The sequence below is a fragment of the Dothidotthia symphoricarpi genome (genome assembly GCF_010015815.1).
Source record: "Dothidotthia symphoricarpi CBS 119687 unplaced genomic scaffold P153scaffold_17, whole genome shotgun sequence".
NCBI classification, from domain to species: domain Eukaryota; kingdom Fungi; phylum Ascomycota; class Dothideomycetes; order Pleosporales; family Dothidotthiaceae; genus Dothidotthia; species Dothidotthia symphoricarpi.
The window spans coordinates 939,813-959,198 of NW_022985024.1; the positions used below are offsets into that span (position 1 = coordinate 939,813).

The window sequence follows — 19,386 nt, forward strand, 5'->3', positions numbered from 1 at the left end:
GTGCACGGACAATGTCGTATCTCGTATCTCGAATCACGAACCTCGAAACTCTGTCGTCCACAACTTCGACGCGCACACACGACAACATCGGTACCCAAACAGGCTCGGCCAAGAGCCAATTACGCTCATTAGCACCCGGTTCATCAGCTCAGAGAAACAGAACCGTCTCAATAGCACGCACTGCGTTCGCCCCGCAACTTTCAAAGATGGCCAGCACAACCCCCAACACGGCGGCACCCCAGGCCCCCACCGCGCTGCCTATCGAGACACTGAAAAATGACACGGCACGCTTGTATACCCACATTCACCCGCTTCTGGTGCTTTCCATGTACGCGTACAAATTTCAGGACATCGTCGCAGATCCCGTCCCCGCGCTTCTGAGCACCCTCGCACCCCTCGCCGTGCTGCAGATCCTGTATGTGGCGGTCTGTCTCCCACCCACGAGCGGAGCGGTGCAGACGGAGAAGAAGAAGGCAGGGGACAAGAAGCGCGCTGCAGGGGCCAAGACTGAGTCTGGGTTGGGAGGGAAGATTGTTGTATGTTGGATTCTTTCATATTCCTCTCTGTCATCTCTGTGTCTATATGGATGAGCTAACGCATGTTGATGAACAGCCCGCATTCCTTTCTCTCGCCTTGACGGCCATCGCTTCCGCCCCGCTCCTCACCGCTCTCCTCGTCCTCTTCGGTGCCCCCGCTACAACGCACCACGCGCACACACTACTCGCTGGTGCGCACATCGCGCTGCTCAGCACGCTGCCACTAGTCTACGTCCATGGTGTGAACGGAGAGACATGGCGATGCATCGTTGCGGGGTTACTGCCTGTGGATGAGGTATACGGGGGGCTAGTCGGCACGCTTCTTGGCGCTTGGTTGGGGGCTGTGCCAATTCCCTTGGATTGGTGAGTGGTTTCTTCTGATACGGGGCTGGGAGACGTGCTAATCCAGAACAGGGACCGCGAGTGGCAGAAGTGGCCTGTGACTATTGTCACGGGAGCGTACGCTGGGTATGTCGTTGGTAAGCTGATTGGTGGGACTATGTTGAAGGGGAAGCAGATCAAGTTCGATTAAGTACTTTTGATCTTTGGTTGGGAATTATCATGTTGTAGCATCACTCTGGTTTGGTAGCTCAATCTCTGGGCAATATGCGACGTGGATGTGCACGGCCTCGACAACGTTGTTGATAAAAAGAAGCAAGATCATCGCAAGCAAAGACTTCAAGTGAGAAAATTCAACCTTAGGTGCCACAGAACACTGGCCATATTTAGGGCTACTTTCCCAATGCTTCCACGTGTACGCTCCAAGCTCACATCTACAATACCACTAGCGTCCCATTCCATGCCAAATTTCCATTGGTTCGGAATCGGCGCCGATATGACCTTCGGCGCGTTCCCCGGCATTTCCCGATCCGGACGACCCGGCGCAAACTACCACGACGACAAGTCGACTTGCCTCCATCCGGTACCCCTAGACTACAACTTACCTGCTGTCCAACGCGACGGACTAGGATGACACGCGCCTTGCATGACCGGGCTTATGGTTAAACGTCGTGTCGGGTGACAGATGCGGGGCAACGGTAGTCGAGGCGGGGATTGCGGGGAGATTTATAAAGGGAGGATGGCCGCGCGAGCTGATGGTTGACTGCACTTTGAGGGCTTTTGTATCTTGTTTTTTGGGCTGATGCGGTGTGCCTGTCTCGTAGGAATTAATTGATCTTTTGGTGAGTGGATTTTGTTTACGTACACTTGAGCAAACAACTTGCGCGTTGCTCACTATTTCAGATCGTGCTATTAACGCTCTACAGATAATTAAAATTTAACAATACTCGAACAAACATATAGCAAAACCTTGTACAACTAGACCATACCCCAATCTAACCACCCACCATGTCCCGCAAACACTTCTTCCCCACGCCCGACGGCATAGTAGTACACATGCTCTCCTCGCTCGCGCACCGCAACCCCTCCCTCGCCCTCGACACCCCCAACCGCGTCCTCTACAACACCGCGCACCCCGCCTCCCAAGTATCCATCATCAGCGGCGGCGGCTCCGGCCACGAGCCCGCATGGGCTGGCTTCGTCGGCGACGGCATGCTGTCCGCCGCCGTATGCGGTGACATCTTCGCCAGTCCGAGTACAAAGCAGGTCATGGCGGGGATCAAGAGCGTGCCGAGTAACGAGGGTACAATCCTGTGCATTACGAATTACACGGGGGATATGCTGCATTTTGGACTGGCGAGGGAGAAGGCGGCGAGGGAGGGGGGGAAAGTGGAGGTTGTTTGTATGGCGGAGGATGTTGCGCTTGGGAGGGAGAAGAGCGGGAAGGTTGGGCGGAGGGGGTTGGCGGGGAATTTGCTTGGTGAGTTTGTGTGGTGCTGCATGTGGGGCTGAAAGTGCTGATTGGATGTAGTTATTAAGCTTATTGGGGCTGCGTCGCAGAATGGATGGTCGTTTGAGCGGTGCAGAAAGATTGGGGAACTGGGGAATGAGCAGTTGGTTACTATTGGGACGAGTTTGGACCATTGCCATGTTCCGGGGCGAGAGGCTTTCGAAACTGTTGCAGAGGATGCGTGTGTGCTGGGAATGGGTATTCATAATGAGCCGGTAAGTCCTCATCTCACTCTTTTCATCGCAATGTCGAATGATACAGTTCTAACGACGACAAGGGCCTGCGAACCATATCTCCTATGCCATCACCCGAAGAGATTGTAGCAGAAATGTTGCGTTACCTCCTCGACCCATCAGACACAGACCGCGCCTTCGTCCCCTTCTCAACCGACGACAATGTCGTCCTACTAGCCAACAACTTCGGCGGCTTATCCGGCCTCGAGTTCGACGCCATGGTAAACGTCACTCTGCAAGTTCTCAAGAAAGACTGGAAAATCGTGCCCTCGCGCATCTACGCCGGCATCATGGAAGGCTCCCTCAACGGCCAAGGCTTCAGCATCACACTGGGAAACATGTCCGGCATGGCAAAAGCAATGTCTTTGAAAGACGATGCCGTAATCGAACTCCTAGATGCGCCTACCTCCGCGCCCGCATGGCCCAAAAACGGCTACCAAGCCTATGAGACGAGCAAAGAGACCGCAGATTTGAAAGCCAAAGCGCAAACCTCCGCACAGGAATCGTCGAGCAAGGATCCTGGCCCCCCTACCCCCGCATTCCTCATCCCAGCACTCCGCTCCGCATGCGACGCTGCCCTCGCCGCTGAGCAAACAATCACGCAGTACGACATGCTAATGGGAGACGGCGACTGCGGCGAAGCCGTCGCCGGGGTGTGCAAAGCCATCCTCGCCAACATCTCCTCCGTGGAACGTAATCCGCCACCACTCCTCGCGCTCCTAGAAAGCATCGCCGAGAACGTCGAAGACGTAGGCGGGTCCCTCGGAGCCATCCTATCCATTCTCGCCACAGCCTTCACGAACGCGCTATCCGCTGCGCTTCTCCCCCCGTCACCCCAACCGCTCGATATACAGATCATAGCGCGCGCTGCTGCAACCGCGCTGGAGGGCTTGAAGAACTACACTGCGGCTAGGGAGGGGGATCGCACGGTTATGGATGTGTTGATCCCGTTTGTGACGCGGTTGGGCGAGACGGGGGAGCTTGGCACGGCGGTGGAAGTGGCGCAGCAGAAGGCGCAGGAGACTAGTGAGATGGTGCCGCGGTTTGGGAGAGCGACGTATGTTGGGGAGGAGATGGGAGAGGGGAGGCGGAAGGTGCCTGATCCGGGGGCGTGGGCGGTGGGGGTTTGGCTTGGAGGGCTGGCCAAGGGGATGTAGTGGGGTGACGGCATCGGGAGGTAGGGGAACACGCTTGGTTGGTTAGTGTGTCTTGCGTAAGAATGAGAGTTGGAGGGCATTCTTTTTGTGCATGCGCTGTAGGGTCGATGTTCGGGTTGAGTTTGTGATTCGCAGCGGCGCAGAATTGAGCGCTGTAGGGAGATAGGAAGCGCGGTTTGTGGTGTTGGTTGATAGCTATCAGCTGTCATTCTTCTCGTGCCTATTTAAGTTGGCTGATATACGTTAAGCGATGTTTACTGAAGTTCCCAAGAACATTAAGGATGACATCAAGAACCGGCCCGGGACTTGTTTGACAGATGAAACTAGCAAGCCGGTTGAAAGAATTTACGGGATATAGCTTGTTGTAAAGTTGAGAGTTGATGCACGTAGTCTATAAGAAGTAGCTTAAGGGAATCATGGTTAGAGTGTAAACAGCATGAACTCAATTGCTACTATCATATCATTCACGTCTGCCTACTCCATAACTTTGAATGTCGCGGGCGCACTTTCCGACTCGATAGGTAAAAAGCCCATCTTCATCTGAGCAATTTCCCATCATCGTTTGTTTTCCTTGACCCTTCTACTCAGGTCATTCTTCTGCCCCGAATATCCAGGTCCGAAATCCCTTACGACGCTCCATAGCAACCCGAGCCTTGCATGTCCTACCAGACCCAAGAGAGTTCAGACAACCGTCATTTTCTGGAAAACGATTCTTTTCCAGCGTGAACTCGGAATGCTAGGGCTGACCAGCTTTGATCTCCACAAAACCAGCGTCCTCAGGGAAAGCCAGATGAAGATCTTCTGTTTCGGCATCCACGCAGTGTATCAAGTGCCCGAGGCTGTGGAAGTCGAACGGGAAGACCGAGAATTCCGTTCGTGACTTTTTCATCGTGATCGATTGTTCATTGTCTATGGAAAGTTCGATGACGATCATGAAGGGTGGATTTCCCGATAGGTTGAAGCCAGTTATGACCATCCACGCGTCTCTATTGAAGGCAAAGGGATAGTGTATTGTCAGTGCGGCCCGAGAGGTACATGATGATGTCAAGGATCCAGTGCTGTGCGCGTCAATTGTACGATGGATGCTGATTATTGGAGGCGTAATAGAGGTAATCTAAGAGAAAATGGCGCTCTTTTATCATGCGCTAAATAATTAAGGTAGTGGTGAAACGCAATAAGCGAGTAGACGGTAATACTTTAAAATGATCGACCAACAAATATCTTTTTTTCGCTCATCATGATATCATATCAACTAATGCCGTGATAGCTGCCTCATTTGACCTCACTTCGCCGCCTTCACACATAGGCTCTAGCCAAACGAACCATGGCTACTCCGCTTTCTCTAATTTAGCTTTGATGCAGCGCTGGAAGCTTCACATTAATACACCATCGCCCCCTCACTTCATTCGACTCTGCCTTACAACATCGCTACAAGCCCTACACATAGGCTGGTGTTCGTTGGGATATGCATCTTTCAAGGTGAGTCTTGGATTTCTTGCAGCTCAAAGAAGGGCATCGCAGTATCTACTTGGAATCCCGGATGGACCACAGAGGAGACTTCAATAAAAGCCTCGTCACTCTCCCCAGCATCCTGTCTTGATCGTCTTCTGCCGTTGGTCCCATCTTACCCTTTTCCAACATCTACCGAGATTTTGAACACGCACTTACATGACACGCATAAAGCATTTATTGTGCAACACGATCGATGAAAAACGTTAAAAGTGTCTAGATAAGATCACACCACGTCTATATGTTCATCTAAGGTTGATTTAACATCATGTAGATATTGATGACGCTGAAACGATACTCTGAGAGGTTGTAACCATGTAACATCGTCTAGAGTATCAAGAGGTAGATATAACATGAGACTTTGACTATCTCGCAAGTTTCTGTTGCTTTAGAGTCCATGAATACGCGAAGAATTAGTTCTAAAAGTTTAGTTTTCTTGTTCTTCTCTTCTTTCTTGCTCGATTCGAGTTCGGCTATTACGTGGTTAGATATGCAAGGAACTCTGATTGGCATACAAGGACTCCTGTAGGACTCTTTCGCGTTGCATCTCCAAGTTGCACATAGATTGGAGGCTGACTCAAAGGGGCAATTTCAGAACTACTATGCCACGGCGCGACTTGCCCTAAGAGGATCGACAGTCATTGGCTAATCTGGGGTTTGTACCGGGCAACCCCATTGGTTCAGAGCAAGCCACGTGATGGGGTAGTATGTCCGAAACTGATATAAGATAAAACTTTTGATTATTGTCCAACTACGTGCAAAACCTCCATTTGGTCTCATGCCATATATCCTATAGCCCAAGCAAATCCAGTACGCAAATCCATAACCTTGGCAACCATCTACCAAGTGTGAGACATAATAACCTGGAAAAGCACTCAGACATATCGTAACACTTCTGGCCTTTTCAAGGAATATAAACCTAGTACGGGCCCAATCCCTTTTGTTGCCATACAGCTTGGTCACTGAGATCCCACTCAGCCTGTTCATTTCCGGTTAACACCTTCTCATCCACATCAAGTTCCAGACGGCGAATGTCGTACCAACTTGGCAACGGTGGTTGCGATGCTAAGACCAGCCTTTTATAGTCAACACAATGCTGCTCCCATCTTGACTGGGACCAGCTTTGGTCGTCGTCCAGCAGAGTATCGGGGTCCAGAACGTCGCCAAGAGGGAAGTTGCATTGAATGATAGACCTTTTGTTCTTGATATCTCTGAGGGCTTGTTGGAGGAAACCTCGACAGGAGAGCTTTACCTGTTCACAGACGTATGAGTTAGGAGTGATACCTCTGGCAAGATCGCGGCGATATGCTTTTTCCATAGCCATATGCCAGGCTGCGTCTTGTAGCATTACCTCAAACACCTTTGTGGTACAATTTGAGGCCGCATCGCAGTCGAAAGTGAAGGAAAACGAAGATGAACGCATTCCAAGGGTTGGAAGTGCAAGAGCCTCTGCAATCCAGGGCTTTACAGCATTGGATATTTCCCCGGCATGAAGCCTGACAGAGTCTGGATCATACCATTCATCCTCCTCTGTGGTGAAGTAGTTGGTGCTGTAAGTAGTACTGCCGGCGGGAAGAACATTCTTCCAGACGCTGACTTGTCTGTGGATATGAAGACGTGGATTCTCATTGCAAAACGGAATCAGCCCCTGCATGTGACATTCCGGAAAGGCGAGCGAAATACGGTCCTCGTGTAGATTAATGCGCTTGATTTGTAGACGGGTCTCTGTGGAAAGACTTTCCAGATATCTAATGGCTACGGCGGCAGCTGAGAAGCGATTGTTGGAAATACTACGACGATTAACGAGGGCGTAACAAGCGAATGAGTATAACGATTGTGGCCGCCTGAGAACGATCTGGTCGGTTGGTATACTCCAAGGCTCGTAGGATCGTACGGATAGAACTTCCAGGATATCAGATAACGGTCTTATGCAACGGTCATAGGATGGTGTCTTTGTGGCGACTACCTGTACAAAATTTGGCTGTCGCGCAAGAGTATCCAGAGAATCCGCAATGAATCGTCGATAATGGGATGGAACATCTCCACGATAATATCGCAAGAGACCAGAGTCGTCTCCGGCGGCCATCATCTCTTGCATAATTGTTTCATATTGATGGTGTTTGATCAGCAAGTCTCTCAAAATGTTGGGAGTGATGAGCGACTTTGCGAGTGTCAATGCTATGGCTTTGAGTGTGTGTAACGCGTGGACAAAGTCGTGAATGTTTTGGCTGTCTTTAGGTAGTTTGTCGGAATCCACGGTAGTGAAATTGATTGTGTTCATGTTGAAAGGAACACCAATCGTCTCCTGCGTGATGATTCGGCAAACAAGCCGGAGAGATAAGTCGATAGGCTGTCGATTCGAGACAGTGAGCTTCCCGGAGTCCAGATTGAGGTGGTAACCATCTTCGGTCGTGAAGTAGAAGCCGTAGATTGCATCGCGCAGCTCACGAGGTAGCTTGAAGAAGCCGTACGCCGAAGCCATAGTTGAGAAAAAGGTGATGGATGTCGACAATGATTTGGGCGGTACAGATGGAAATTTATAGCACAAACCATAATTAGGTAGACGCCAAGGCACGTGTTCTTTGTTTCTTTGTTCGGCTATCCAAGGTGTATCATTGGCTAAGCGACATGCCCGTCGTGGGAACATCACTCTACCCCGCGACATGGAAGAGTCGACTCTTGAATATATCAGTAAGCCACACCAAATGGAGCCAAAGTGTTGCGGGGTATCGCATTTTATTATTTTAGGTTTATAGCGTATTCATGCTTGTAGTACAGGCAGATAGACGCAACACAGTAAGAATTTAATATAGTAACTCAGTGTAGAAGCTAATACCCAGCCCCTTTTTGCACAGTAAACATCAGTAGGAGTACACAGTAAAGGTAACAGAGAGCTGATCAGCCTAATAAAATACAGTTAGCTGGTGGTTTACATTTACATAGTGGTTACCTACATACCGTCTCTTGACGACTAGCTGCTCAATGTACCGATGCGGACGCGTCTACAAATCGTCAGCAGAAAAATACATTTATGAGTTTACAATGGCGTACATTCGAGAGCCCAGGCAGCCGTCTACAGAGTGTGGTTAGCCATTGCAACGCTCCCATGGAGGGATAGGGACTGCTCACTGGTTGAAGTTTGGTTCGGTCGTGAACCCTGGATTGTATCGTGAACCATGGCTGGGTCGTGAAAACTCTTCTAAAATGAATTAGTAAAGTGGAGTGAAGGTTCAGGAGATGAAATCGTGCACCAATCGACCAGTAATCCTGAACACATAACCAGGGCAGCTTCGGTGGGGGTGCAGGCAACGACGGTTCTGTAAAGGTTAGTTAGAGCCTTGTGTAGCGTTTGGAGAGAAATTGTCATACCATGTGGACGAGCCAGCACATAAATATCCTTTGCACCTCAGGAGTCGAAACCTAAACGTTAGAACATTACTCATGTCATTGAGCAGCTAGGGCTGTTTACAAACCTTCATCCATCCATCTCATCTTTCTTCACAACTGTAATCATGGCCAACCGACAACACGACCCCATCAGCGCAGCCCAGGCTAGAAGTTATCAGTGGTGGTTCGTTTGGCGAAATCAGATAGTTCCCAGAATACGCACTGTTCCCACGCTGCGTCTTGCAGCAAGCCAATGAGCAAAGGATCGAGGCAAGCAATTCCCAGTACCAGTGCAGCTTAGAAATATTAGAAACACCTTAGCTTGTTAGAGAGATAGGGAGGGTTATTACTGCTCTGGATATCTCCAGTGAGATCTCCAAGGACCCAGTCAGGTGGTGGGAGGAAATGGAGGGTATTACTTGGCGCGACAGTGATACCTTCTACCCAGGAGATGAAGATGTCTTGCGGCGCCTTGAGCTTGACAAGAGACTTGGGGTGCCTAGCATAGTTAAGAGCGATTCTTTCTGACTGCAGAATAACTTACAGCTCTACAAGGTTGGAGTTCAGCTCCTCCTTACACAAGTCTATGAGACTGACAGGGCTTTCTTTGACGCCCAGCTCTTCCGACTTGACAAGCTTGCCACCAAGCAGCGCAACAACGCTGCTCTGACTAAGGATGAGAGCCGCTTCGAGCGAGCTTTCATGGATCCCCTTCTTGATATTAGCTCAATGTTCTCAGAAACCACCTTTTGGACTTACAGGTACACTGCCTGGAAAAAGAGAATCATGGTAGCGATCCAGGAGGTGCGATACCTCACTGCAGGGCTGTCTGCCAAATTTAGCGACCTTATACTACGTGATGAGGTATACGCGCCTTACACGATTGATATGGAATGAGGACGAAGCTAGCTGATTTCGCTGGGTTGTCAGTTCAGAGAGAGAGAGAGTCAGATATAACAGAGAGAAGACAGTACGAATACGGATCACTCGTTAAGATGGCAGAGACTCACAAGTGGCAGCGATGGCGACGGCGACGGTGATGGCGATGGCGATGGCGATGGGAAGCGGAGGGCTGATAACATGGAAAGTCTAAAATCAGTAAGACTCATAAATAAAATCTGTGGAATTACCTACTTGCGACCGGGTCGAACTTTGGCTGCTGTAGTCAGTGTAAACCTACGTCAAAACCAACATGAGAAACAATTTCACAAATTGGAGGTTGAACAGACACGTACAATGAAGACTGATGAACAATCGAAACGCGTGCACAACTGATAACCGCAATTAGCTGTGTCGCAATAGCTCCAATCAACGCAAAACGTACAAACACAATGGTGACGTAACACATTAATCCCCGTCCTCCAGGGATCCATGGGGATGTTGTTTTGGATGATAGAATTGATAGTCTTTCTTGATTGCCTCGAACTGATCAATATGAAAGTGACAGATTGCCCATTCCGTCGCGATTGGTGCGTTGACAGTGAGCAGTAAGTTCAACTGGGTGTGATGAACAGAATTGATCAAATCCCGGCGTTGCTTGGCGAGGAGAGAACAACTGAAGAAGAGATGCTTTACTGTGTGTGCTGAATGACCACAAGGACACCTGTCTGTTAGGGCACACTGAATGGTGGCGAGAAAGGCATTGAGCCCGATCTTGTCTGTACGCATGTGCAACAACATAGTACTCTGAGCTCTGGAGAGGCCCTTGTGAAGCTTGAGACTGCGAGGACCCCATTCGTGATAAAAGTCCTTCAGAAGGGCTGGCGCGGGGGGCTGGCGTTGATGAAGACGGCGGAGTCGATAATCATCCCAGTATGCCGTACTTTGGAGCGTGGCTTGAGCTTTGGCATATCGATTGATAGCTCGCTGGCGACCTTTTGGATCTGCCCATGTTTCTGCCGCTCCTCCAGGGTCGTTTTCGAATAGATGAACACGGGCACCTTCGTCGTATGCTTTCGCAATCTGCTCTAAGACCTCGTAGGGATGTTTGTCGAGAGGTGACTGCTTAGTCCCTTTTGGACGTGTTTGTCTGATACGCCGCATTTCTTCACCTTCCTTGCTACAAAATGTCTTTGCCCGCTGGGAAACAGCGAACCTTTGGAGCGTAACAGCAATTGTATCAATGTGGAGCTCTTTGTGCAGAACATCTGCAGAAGTACCCTTCATTGCTCCGGATATCTGAAGGAGACTTTGATATTGAATGCTGTTCAGTGACTTCATCACTTCTTGGTTGAGAGTCAACCGAGAGTTAAGATCTTGACAAACAATGAACCATGCTCCGCAGGCATAGGTAATGGTGGGTAGAATACTCGATCGGTAGAGCTTGAGCATTTCGTGAAGACTTGGTCCCCATGTTGCACCATGTATGCGCGACAGGGCTCGCATCTTTTGCTGGACGGTCTTTGCAATCTGGTAGAAAAGTTAGCACAACGGCGACTAGTCCATAGAAAAATATACCTTTGAGACGTGGGGGCCCCATTTCAACGCGGGATCTACTAATACACCTAGAACACGTAGGGAATCCTTCACTAGGACATCCGGATTCCCAACAAGACCAGGTATATTGGGCAGCAGATCACAAACCGGTTCTCCGTTTTTGGGATATCTTCCATTGCGCGTTCTGAAATGCATCACATTATACTTGTGAGGCGAAAACTCGACTTCGTTAGGGACAGCCCACTCCATCAATTTCTCATGCAACACAACCAAGGTACGGTTGTTGTTTGCGTAAGACGCCGCTGTTACGATAACATAGAGGTCATCGACGTATGCAAGTGCATTGATGGAAGCGTTGGATCCTTCATCATGTTCTGGAAAGAGATCCAGGATTGGTGAGGCAAAGAAAAGGAAAAGGATCGGGGAGAGCGGACTGCCCTGGGGAATACCCACATTTATCCAATAGGGCTCCGAGCGGAATCCGGATAGATCAAGCGCAGTACGTCGTTCTGAAAGAAATGACGCTACCAACCGGATGAGCCAGTCAGGAATGCCTTTGTCGACCAGGGTTTGGAGGAGCTTCTCCCGATCGATACGGTCGAAAGCGCCTGTAATGTCAAGGCTCATCAGAGTCGATACTCGTGGTACGCCAAGGCACCAGCCCCAGTACACAGGATTCAGTAAGTACTGAAGTGCTTTCGTAGTATCACGTCCAGGCGCCCCAAATTGGCACTTGGGAAGCAGCTCATGCTCCAAAGCGAGATCTTTCAAACGCTTGCATATGATCTTCTCAAAAGCCTTTCCAAGGTTAGACAGCACTGCGATCGGACGATATGATTTGGGATTGGAATAATCTTTCTTCTGCGGCTTGCGCAAAACAAACGTGATTGCATCCTTGAATGCAGCTGGATGTTGTCCTTGGTCAAAACACGCTTGGAAGAGATGCGTCAAGTATGGTGCGAGAATATGTCTCGCTAACTTGAGAAGCTCGTTCGCAATGCCGTCTGAGCCCGTTGCCCTGCCGCTGGGCAGCGTGCTCAGTATTTGAAGAACTTCGTTTTGATCAATCGTTTGAGAAGAAACGTGCTGCTGACGTGCGAGATCCAGGTCCGGCAGCGCAGCTGAACTTCCTTTTGCTTGACTCGTCACCTTCTCAACCTTGGGCCATACCGATCTGGCAAAGCAATCTGCTTTTGATTCGCCAGTGTCGTACACATTTTCTCCAACTTTGAAACTGGGCATGTGAGCAGAGTCTTTAGGCTGAGACCAACGTCGCGCACTGCGAGCCCACATGTACACGCTACGGGGTCTCTTCAAAGTGGAGGTAGCAACAGTAAGACGATAGGTCTTGCGACTTTCATCACTAATAGTGCGGTCTGTAGCTGCTCTGCGTTCTTGAAAATATCGTCGTGTCCGGTGACTGGGAATACGTTCGAAGTCTTTAAAAGCACGTTGCTCAGCGCACATGCTCTTTTGGATAAATGGTGTGACGTAAGTGCTCGCTTTCCGCATACTGCGAGAGACGGGGACACAATCATCTCTGACAGTGAGCAATCTTTGTTTGATCTGATCCAAAAACTGGGCTATGTCCACGTGAGACGGTTTTTCAAGAGACTCGAACTCCTCGGCCAGGCGCTTTTGGAATTTTTCTTTGTCAACGCGCTTCCAGCGGTAGCGAGTGGTAGCATCGCGGTTGGGAGTGGCCTCTAGTTTGAAAGAGATTATACGGTGGTCGGTCTCAAATCCTCGAGCAGCGAGGGATTTACATGCATAGATACGTGACCGAATACACTGACTGACTAGTACCATGTCGATGGTCGTGTTGTGCTTGCCGTCAGCTTGAAGTCCCCGAGAGTACGTGATGGTACCTCTCTTCAAACATATGTCCATGCTTTTCTTGATACTCGCCGCCAGTTTCCGGCCTCGAGCAGTTATTGTCTTCGTGCCAGGGCCACCCCAATCTTGGTGATGGAGGTTCATATCCCCAATAAGAATATCGGCATCCGAACTCATGCAGTCGTTCTCGAGAGTGGTTAGATCGATGTGGTCCAAGTGATTGTAGGCGTTATGGATGAAAAAGGTACCGCATTGCGTCTTGAGTGTGAGGGTGACCACAAGACGAGCATTGGGACCTTCATGACGTGTGACGGGCCAGTCACGCTTCGAAATGTCCTCACGCACGAAGAAGGCAACTCGGTCCATCTCCATCTTGTCAATCAACTCGTGATTCAAGGGTTTGTTCTTGAGCCCTCCGACTTGCGGCGTGCAATGCGACATGGTTGGTGTTTTGTCTCGATGACCTTCCACGTTCTCGTCTCTGGGTTCCTTTCGCCTGTCGCTTATTGTGAGAGTTTTCTTTTCGTGATCGCGCATTCTGAGCTCCTGCGCCTCGCTGAGGTTGTTTTTCCTGTAGCAGTACATGTTGTATCCCGGAATAGTTTGATACTGAATTTGCGGCGGCGGATCTTGCACGCAAACCATGTGTGGACTGTTTAAAGCAAGGTGAGCCTTCAAGTAGCCCAGTCGCTTCACTGAACATTTCATGTTCACTGAGATAATCTTAACAACATCATTGTCGTCCTTTTGTCGTTTTCTCCCGTACGTGCGGGAGGTCACCCCGGGATACCGGCGCTTCCGCGATGAAGAGGTCTGGTAGGTCTATGTCAACATAGGTCTGTGGTAAGTTGAGTGTTCAGGGAATTTTACCTCTGTTTCCTGGTTCACTCCAGCACAAAGACCCAAACCTGCCATATTTTGTGTCAAAAGTTGGAAAAGAACGATTGGCGGAAAGACCTGACCATTCGAAATGTACAGGTTATGCGAGTGTGGAGGAGGTCGATGAGGGCTAGGGAGAATTATATACACAGTATGTCAAGACTCTGGTATAGCACCAGTCTGTCCACTAATAAAATCGTTGCAATGTATCCACAGTCTATCCTCGTGTAGCGGTCCCACAGACCACCTTCACACTTGCTCACTGATTCGATTACCGCACACTTCTTGCGTTCCAGTTCTGGACCGCTCGGTTTCTTCGGCAAGCGGAAATTACTTCCGAGAAAGACATCACCACGATAAACCCAAATCACTATCTTGTTTTGTCACAGTAATATGACAAATAAAGGGAAATCTCCTGCCCATAGACTGCCTAAGTATATCCTGTTTGAGGAGAATACATCCAGCAATCAGATGGACTCGGGAACGAACTTTCGGTCAATAACTCTCCCCTGTGATGTTATCGACCAAAATACCAAGTAGATGTGATGCATAAGTTCGTGAGAGTCTTCTGATAAGTCGGGCCGAAATAACAGAACATCAACCCTTCGATAAGATTGCAAGCATCCTAAAGAAAGATCAAAAGATCATCGTTGTTTCCCTGCCTGTTCCATCGGCTTTGACGCCGCTTGGTCCGCACGTACTGTGGTACCCGACATGAGTAGTGTACAGTGGGACAGTGGTCTCCATGCTCGTCAACAGTAAAATTACGGCGGGAGCAGAAGCGCGAGTTCTTCGACTAGCTGCAAGGCCTGTACTGGTCCGTGTCTGTAACCTTGTAAGCCAATACGCACAGTCTCCACTGTACACTACTCATGTCGGGTACCACAGTACGGCGAGCTCAATCACTACGGTCAATGAGCCCCTGTACCGGGCGGGGGGGCCCCAGTACAGGGAAGTACGCCTCCCCGTACCAGGGGGTAGGCACGGTGGGCAGGCATGGTAGGGCATGGCGTAGCTAGCCAATTTGTATGAGAGGATATATGATTATATAGACTAATTGGAAGGCAGCATTCAAGCTTTCTATTCCCCTGAACAAGAACGGAAACAGCGTCTGTACCGGGTGATAGCTATCCCCCTGCAACAGGGGACTCATTGACCGTAGTGAAGCTGTCACATCGGGTAGGCACATGCGTTAGCTTGTGTACGCGTCCAGCTCCCAACAACAGGAGAGTCATGACTCATCTCTGTAGCCGTTGATATGTTGAGCACAAGACTGGGGTATCAATCTCGGCCACCTTCTGTAACAACACCACTACTCGATTCATTAGTGTATATTACTAAACTTTGAAATATTGACACACGTAATCTGCCACAGATTACAAGGGCGCAAGAGACTAACCATTCAAGTCTCTTCGTATCAAGTCAAGGATCACGATAAACGTTGATTAAGTAAATTTTGGCATCGACCTTCTTTCTTCAACCGGCGGTGTGTCTCACATCTGAATCCTTGTAGAGATGACCTCGCGTACCTGCTCTCCTGTTGCTATGATACGCATATATAGAATGAAATCAAAACGCGGACTACTTCACTTTGCTACCCAAATATCTGCATCTTTCATCACTCAATACTATCATCTGTTGTTGTTGTAATCAAGTTATGGACCATCCGGTTTCCTCTTCCTCTCATGCCGAAGCTGTGCTTCGATCTCTGCATGGGAGTGTTCCCGAGAAATATCTCAACGCGTTGCGCGCTGCCATCGGGCAAGATGCACAGATTTCACCAAACCACGAGCCCCATAGTCGACTTGAGACCATAGAGAAAAACCTCAACAAGGTCTTGACAAGACTTGAGACCCAGGGTAATCCGATACCCAGCAGACCTCGACCGCATATGATCCGGTATTCACTTTATACTTCCAACGATGTTGACTTGCTCAAAAATCTCAAGAACAGTGGGATTGTGGAGAAGTTTCGGAGAGCCGAAAGCCCGTTCAATCAAATCCGAGGTTGTAAAATATGGGAAGACAAGCTCGGTCTCTTCGTTAATACCGCCGAAGCTGGGCAGGAGATTCTTGAGAAGTCGTATCGTATTGGCAGGATCCTCAGTCTCGATCCAGAGTGTCGTACCTTTCATGATACGTACTGCGTTCGTGCGTTTGGGTTCGAAGAGGACAAAAACGACCCCGCGTTTATGGCACTCCCTGTAAAGGAATGGAATAGTTCGAACGGTGTGACTATTTCCAAAGCTCGTTGGACGTACAAGTTACTCATTTTGGAGCTTGGAACACGAGGTGACGCCGAGAAGCTCTGCCGAGGACCTATTTACCTAAGCGGACATGTTGGTTGGGCTGAGTGAGTTCCACGTTCTTTCGAGATCTCAGAAACAAAACTGACACAATACCGTAGACCATTCGATAGACGCTCAACACCGAAGTTCTGCTTCCGGTGCGGCAAGCCTGGCCACTTACAAAACCGGTGCAAGAATCGAACGTGCTGCATGATCTGTGCTGGATTTGATCACAAAGCTCCGGGATGCAAAAAACCCCGAAAATGCATCAACTGCGGAAATTCACATGCTACGTTTGATCCTGTATGTCAAAACAAGGCTGTTCTCGATATGCGTGCGGACTGCGAGTACCACCGCGAGAAAGGACCTTCGTGGGCTCAGGGGAAGAAACAAGCATGCGAATTTCAACAATCGTGTAACCATCCTAGCCCGGCCAAACCGTCCAAGCCGGTACCGAAGAGTAAGAAGAGAGTTCGAATCGAGAGTCCCACTAGGGAGGAGACTCTTCCGGTTTCAAGCGGAATGACTAGGAGGCAACATCCGATTCCGGGTAGTTCGAACGAACGACCGAATCCGCCTTCGGAAGCTAGAACTTTGTCCATGCAACTGTCAACATCCTCGCCTGTGGATTCAGTGGCTGTCTCAGCGGAGACTCCTTCGGTTTCTCACCAAATCCCATCTTTTTCGTTCAACTCTTCGATGAGAGGAAGTCTGAACTCTTCACAGTTTGGTCTGCATACAAATCCACCGGAGTCTCAGGCGGGTAGTTCTTCCACGTCGGATGGAGCTGCCATGTTCAAGTTCACACCTTGGGATCCCAAAATTAACGCAGGACCAAAGGGGACACGCATACGTCGGCCTGCAGTAACCAAGAAAAGCAAGAACAACGATCCAATGCAGTTCAGCATAGATGCGTATAAACTTTCTGGTGACGAAGCTGGTTGGGATACCGAGGACTCGCGCTGAGAGATGCCATCTGTTTGCAACTCGAGTCATTCTGGAAGCTTTCGGCATATCAACTTGAGTAATTAAGTGTAGGATGAGTTTGATTGCAGGGATTGGTGATTGCGGGTTTGGCAGTTCGTACATGGGGGGTTTGATTTTGTCTGAAGTTGTTTTCATCTCAAATTCAATCTAAAAATTTACATTTACTATTCCACCCTTGCTTTTTCTGTGCTGCCTTCCGATATCGAACGGTCTTTGTGTTGTTATGTTCGTTAGTCATAGAGAGTCTAGATGTGATGGACAATTGACCTGATAATTTGACAGAATCTACCATCAAAAACAAGAAGTGCAAAAATCCAAGTCATGTGAGGTTTCGATGCGCTACGGCTTGACCCGAAAGGTCTACGTGGCTTCGGCGCGTTATGAGATGCTCTCACCACAACTCTGAGCCTACCGGTATGCTGGTTCGGCAACAACAGGATCGGCGGTTGAAGATAAACCAATATCAGGACAGTTAAACCGTCTGTTTTGATCTTCATATCGATGTCCAGCTAATGTCGTAGATTCGCAGCATTATCTATTTCTGAAACCATTTTCTATAGTCCTTGAAATTTAGTCTAAAGTTGCCTCATCCTTGTCGACAGCGGCATGACACGGTGAACAGAGACTAAGTTAGTTCGGATATTGCCAAAGTCCTTCCCATGGTGGACTTTAATCAAAGTCTACCTCTTCCGCAGCCGTTAGCTCGAATGCATTACACGTATGTGGATACGCGAAATATAGGGCGCGCGTCACCAGGATGATCGCTTACAAGGGTATAAGATTAACAGATTTCAGATCATCGTGTCGTAATTTGCTCGGATGTGATCTCGGGGGCGTTCTCGATGCAATTGCGGAAAATAGTCGTTATAGGAATAGTTCAATTCTAAGCGAGTGACCTTGCGAGCGCTGCGAGAGCGTCGTCAAATTGATCTTGTAGATTAGGGATGGTCAGAGTTGAGATTTGTGATCTTGGAGGCTGGAAGCGCCGCATTAGAAATACAAAAATGACTGTGTGTCGAGACTCCGGATGACACTCACTTCCTCTTGATATCATCCGTTCTGAGCCAAACCCACCGTTTTTTCACAGGGTTTCAACTGCACATTGCTTCTCACAAACAAGCACCATTCAATCATTCTAGCACACTCGATGTCTTTGACTAAAGCGCAGGTCGAGCTGTACAAACAAGCTCTCGTTCGTGCTCAACGAGATCTTGACCGCGGAGAGGCAACGGATTTTAGAACCAAACAGGCTATTCAAAGCTTTGTCGATAACACTAAGTCTGTACCACGGAAAACCGCGCAGAAATACCAACAGACGATGCATATAACCGATAACACCGACGATTCATTACCTACTCTCCACTACGATCCCGAATTGAGAACACCTCCACGAGACGTTTCTGGTGTTTCCGATGATGAAGATTCTCAGCCTTCTCTAAAGAAAGCTCGAGTGAATGTAAACTCGCTTGCAGGATCAAGCAGCCCTAAATTCGAGAAGTCCATCTCGTCATCACTACACTTTGGCTCCTCATCGTCGGTTGCTTCGATCAAAAGATCGAACCAATCATCCTCTCAGTCCCGGTCGTCATCTCCGCCTTCCTCGCCACCCTTTCGTTCGTCATCCTCGTTTCGCAAAGCCTCTGAGCCGTCTTCTAAGGCATGTGCAACCCCTTCTGAATCACGACCAAAGCTACCACTTTACACCGGAAATTACGGAAACGTCCAAGTACCCATGATTTCCAAAGCGTATAAGTTCAAGACAGGCAAATACACCCGAATGAACGTGGACGATGCGTTGCGTGTCATGTTTCAAAAGGACCACGATTACCTCTACTATCTACACAGCTCTGGTGTGATTACCAAGGGTCACAAGAACTGTGATCCGGAAGTTGCAGAGGCTATTGGAAACTTCGAAGTGAGGAACCCAGATCTTGTGCTGCCGAGTGGCCGGCTTCTTCCGCCCGAGAACTTCTGGGTCTGCTTCGGAAGGGGCAAGGGTTCCTTTTTGTCCAATGCACCCTCGAAATGGGTCCATGACCAACACGTTGTCAACCAGAAGTCGTGTATCAGACCATGGTTCGAGGAGGCCTGGAACTTCGCACCACCGCCTCAGGCTACATGAGTCAAGGCTATTCACGGACGAAGAAAGAACGGACCCAACCAGGTTGGCGAGAATAAGAACTTGATCGAGTCTCAGAATCTTAGCGTCGAGAAGCAGATGAGCAACAATAACGACGAGAAGAAGAAAGGTCGTTGCAGGATCGAGGTAGAAGCACAAGGAAAAATGCCA

At 49.2% G+C, this 19,386-nt stretch overlaps 6 protein-coding genes across 6 annotated transcripts; 4 read left to right on the plus strand and 2 right to left on the minus strand.

Annotated features, from left to right (window-relative positions):
• The first annotated feature begins 59 nt into the window (after nucleotides 1-59).
• P153DRAFT_425176 (uncharacterized protein) lies at nucleotides 60-1,257 on the plus strand. The gene is made up of 3 exons (XM_033672523.1): nucleotides 60-536; nucleotides 613-899; nucleotides 951-1,257. Exons 1-3 carry the CDS (start codon nucleotides 207-209, stop codon nucleotides 1,066-1,068), a joined length of 735 nt encoding a protein of 244 aa, XP_033521039.1. The 5' UTR covers nucleotides 60-206; the 3' UTR covers nucleotides 1,069-1,257.
• A 205-nt stretch (nucleotides 1,258-1,462) lies between these two features.
• Nucleotides 1,463-3,775, plus strand: P153DRAFT_399408 (dihydroxyacetone kinase-like protein; the record flags this gene model as incomplete). The annotated part of the gene is made up of 4 exons (XM_033671725.1): nucleotides 1,463-1,717; nucleotides 1,802-2,355; nucleotides 2,407-2,600; nucleotides 2,663-3,775. The coding sequence occupies exons 2-4, from the start codon at nucleotides 1,884-1,886 to the stop codon at nucleotides 3,773-3,775; spliced, it is 1,779 nt and encodes a 592-aa protein (XP_033521040.1). The 5' UTR covers nucleotides 1,463-1,717; nucleotides 1,802-1,883.
• Nucleotides 3,776-5,995: 2,220 nt separating this feature from the next.
• On the minus strand, nucleotides 5,996-7,801 carry P153DRAFT_369319 (uncharacterized protein). Its single transcript, XM_033668736.1, has one exon. The coding sequence runs from the start codon at nucleotides 7,764-7,766 to the stop codon at nucleotides 6,204-6,206; it is 1,563 nt and encodes a 520-aa protein (XP_033521041.1). The 5' UTR covers nucleotides 7,767-7,801; the 3' UTR covers nucleotides 5,996-6,203.
• Nucleotides 7,802-7,984: 183 nt separating this feature from the next.
• Nucleotides 7,985-8,967, minus strand: P153DRAFT_81771 (uncharacterized protein). The gene is made up of 7 exons (XM_033673423.1): nucleotides 8,895-8,967; nucleotides 8,758-8,836; nucleotides 8,654-8,704; nucleotides 8,536-8,601; nucleotides 8,414-8,483; nucleotides 8,326-8,357; nucleotides 7,985-8,127 (listed from the first exon to the last, which is right to left on the minus strand). The coding sequence occupies exons 2-7, from the start codon at nucleotides 8,761-8,763 to the stop codon at nucleotides 8,089-8,091; spliced, it is 264 nt and encodes an 87-aa protein (XP_033521042.1). The 5' UTR covers nucleotides 8,764-8,836; nucleotides 8,895-8,967; the 3' UTR covers nucleotides 7,985-8,088.
• A 6,512-nt stretch (nucleotides 8,968-15,479) lies between these two features.
• Nucleotides 15,480-17,120, plus strand: P153DRAFT_399410 (uncharacterized protein; the record flags this gene model as incomplete). The annotated part of the gene is made up of 2 exons (XM_033671726.1): nucleotides 15,480-16,174; nucleotides 16,229-17,120. 2 exons carry the CDS (start codon nucleotides 15,480-15,482, stop codon nucleotides 17,073-17,075), a joined length of 1,542 nt encoding a protein of 513 aa, XP_033521043.1. The 3' UTR covers nucleotides 17,076-17,120.
• A 1,123-nt stretch (nucleotides 17,121-18,243) lies between these two features.
• On the plus strand, nucleotides 18,244-19,218 carry P153DRAFT_399411 (uncharacterized protein; the record flags this gene model as incomplete). The annotated part of the gene is made up of 1 exon (XM_033671727.1): nucleotides 18,244-19,218. The coding sequence occupies one exon, from the start codon at nucleotides 18,244-18,246 to the stop codon at nucleotides 19,216-19,218; it is 975 nt and encodes a 324-aa protein (XP_033521044.1).
• Between the last annotated feature and the right edge of the window lie 168 nt (nucleotides 19,219-19,386).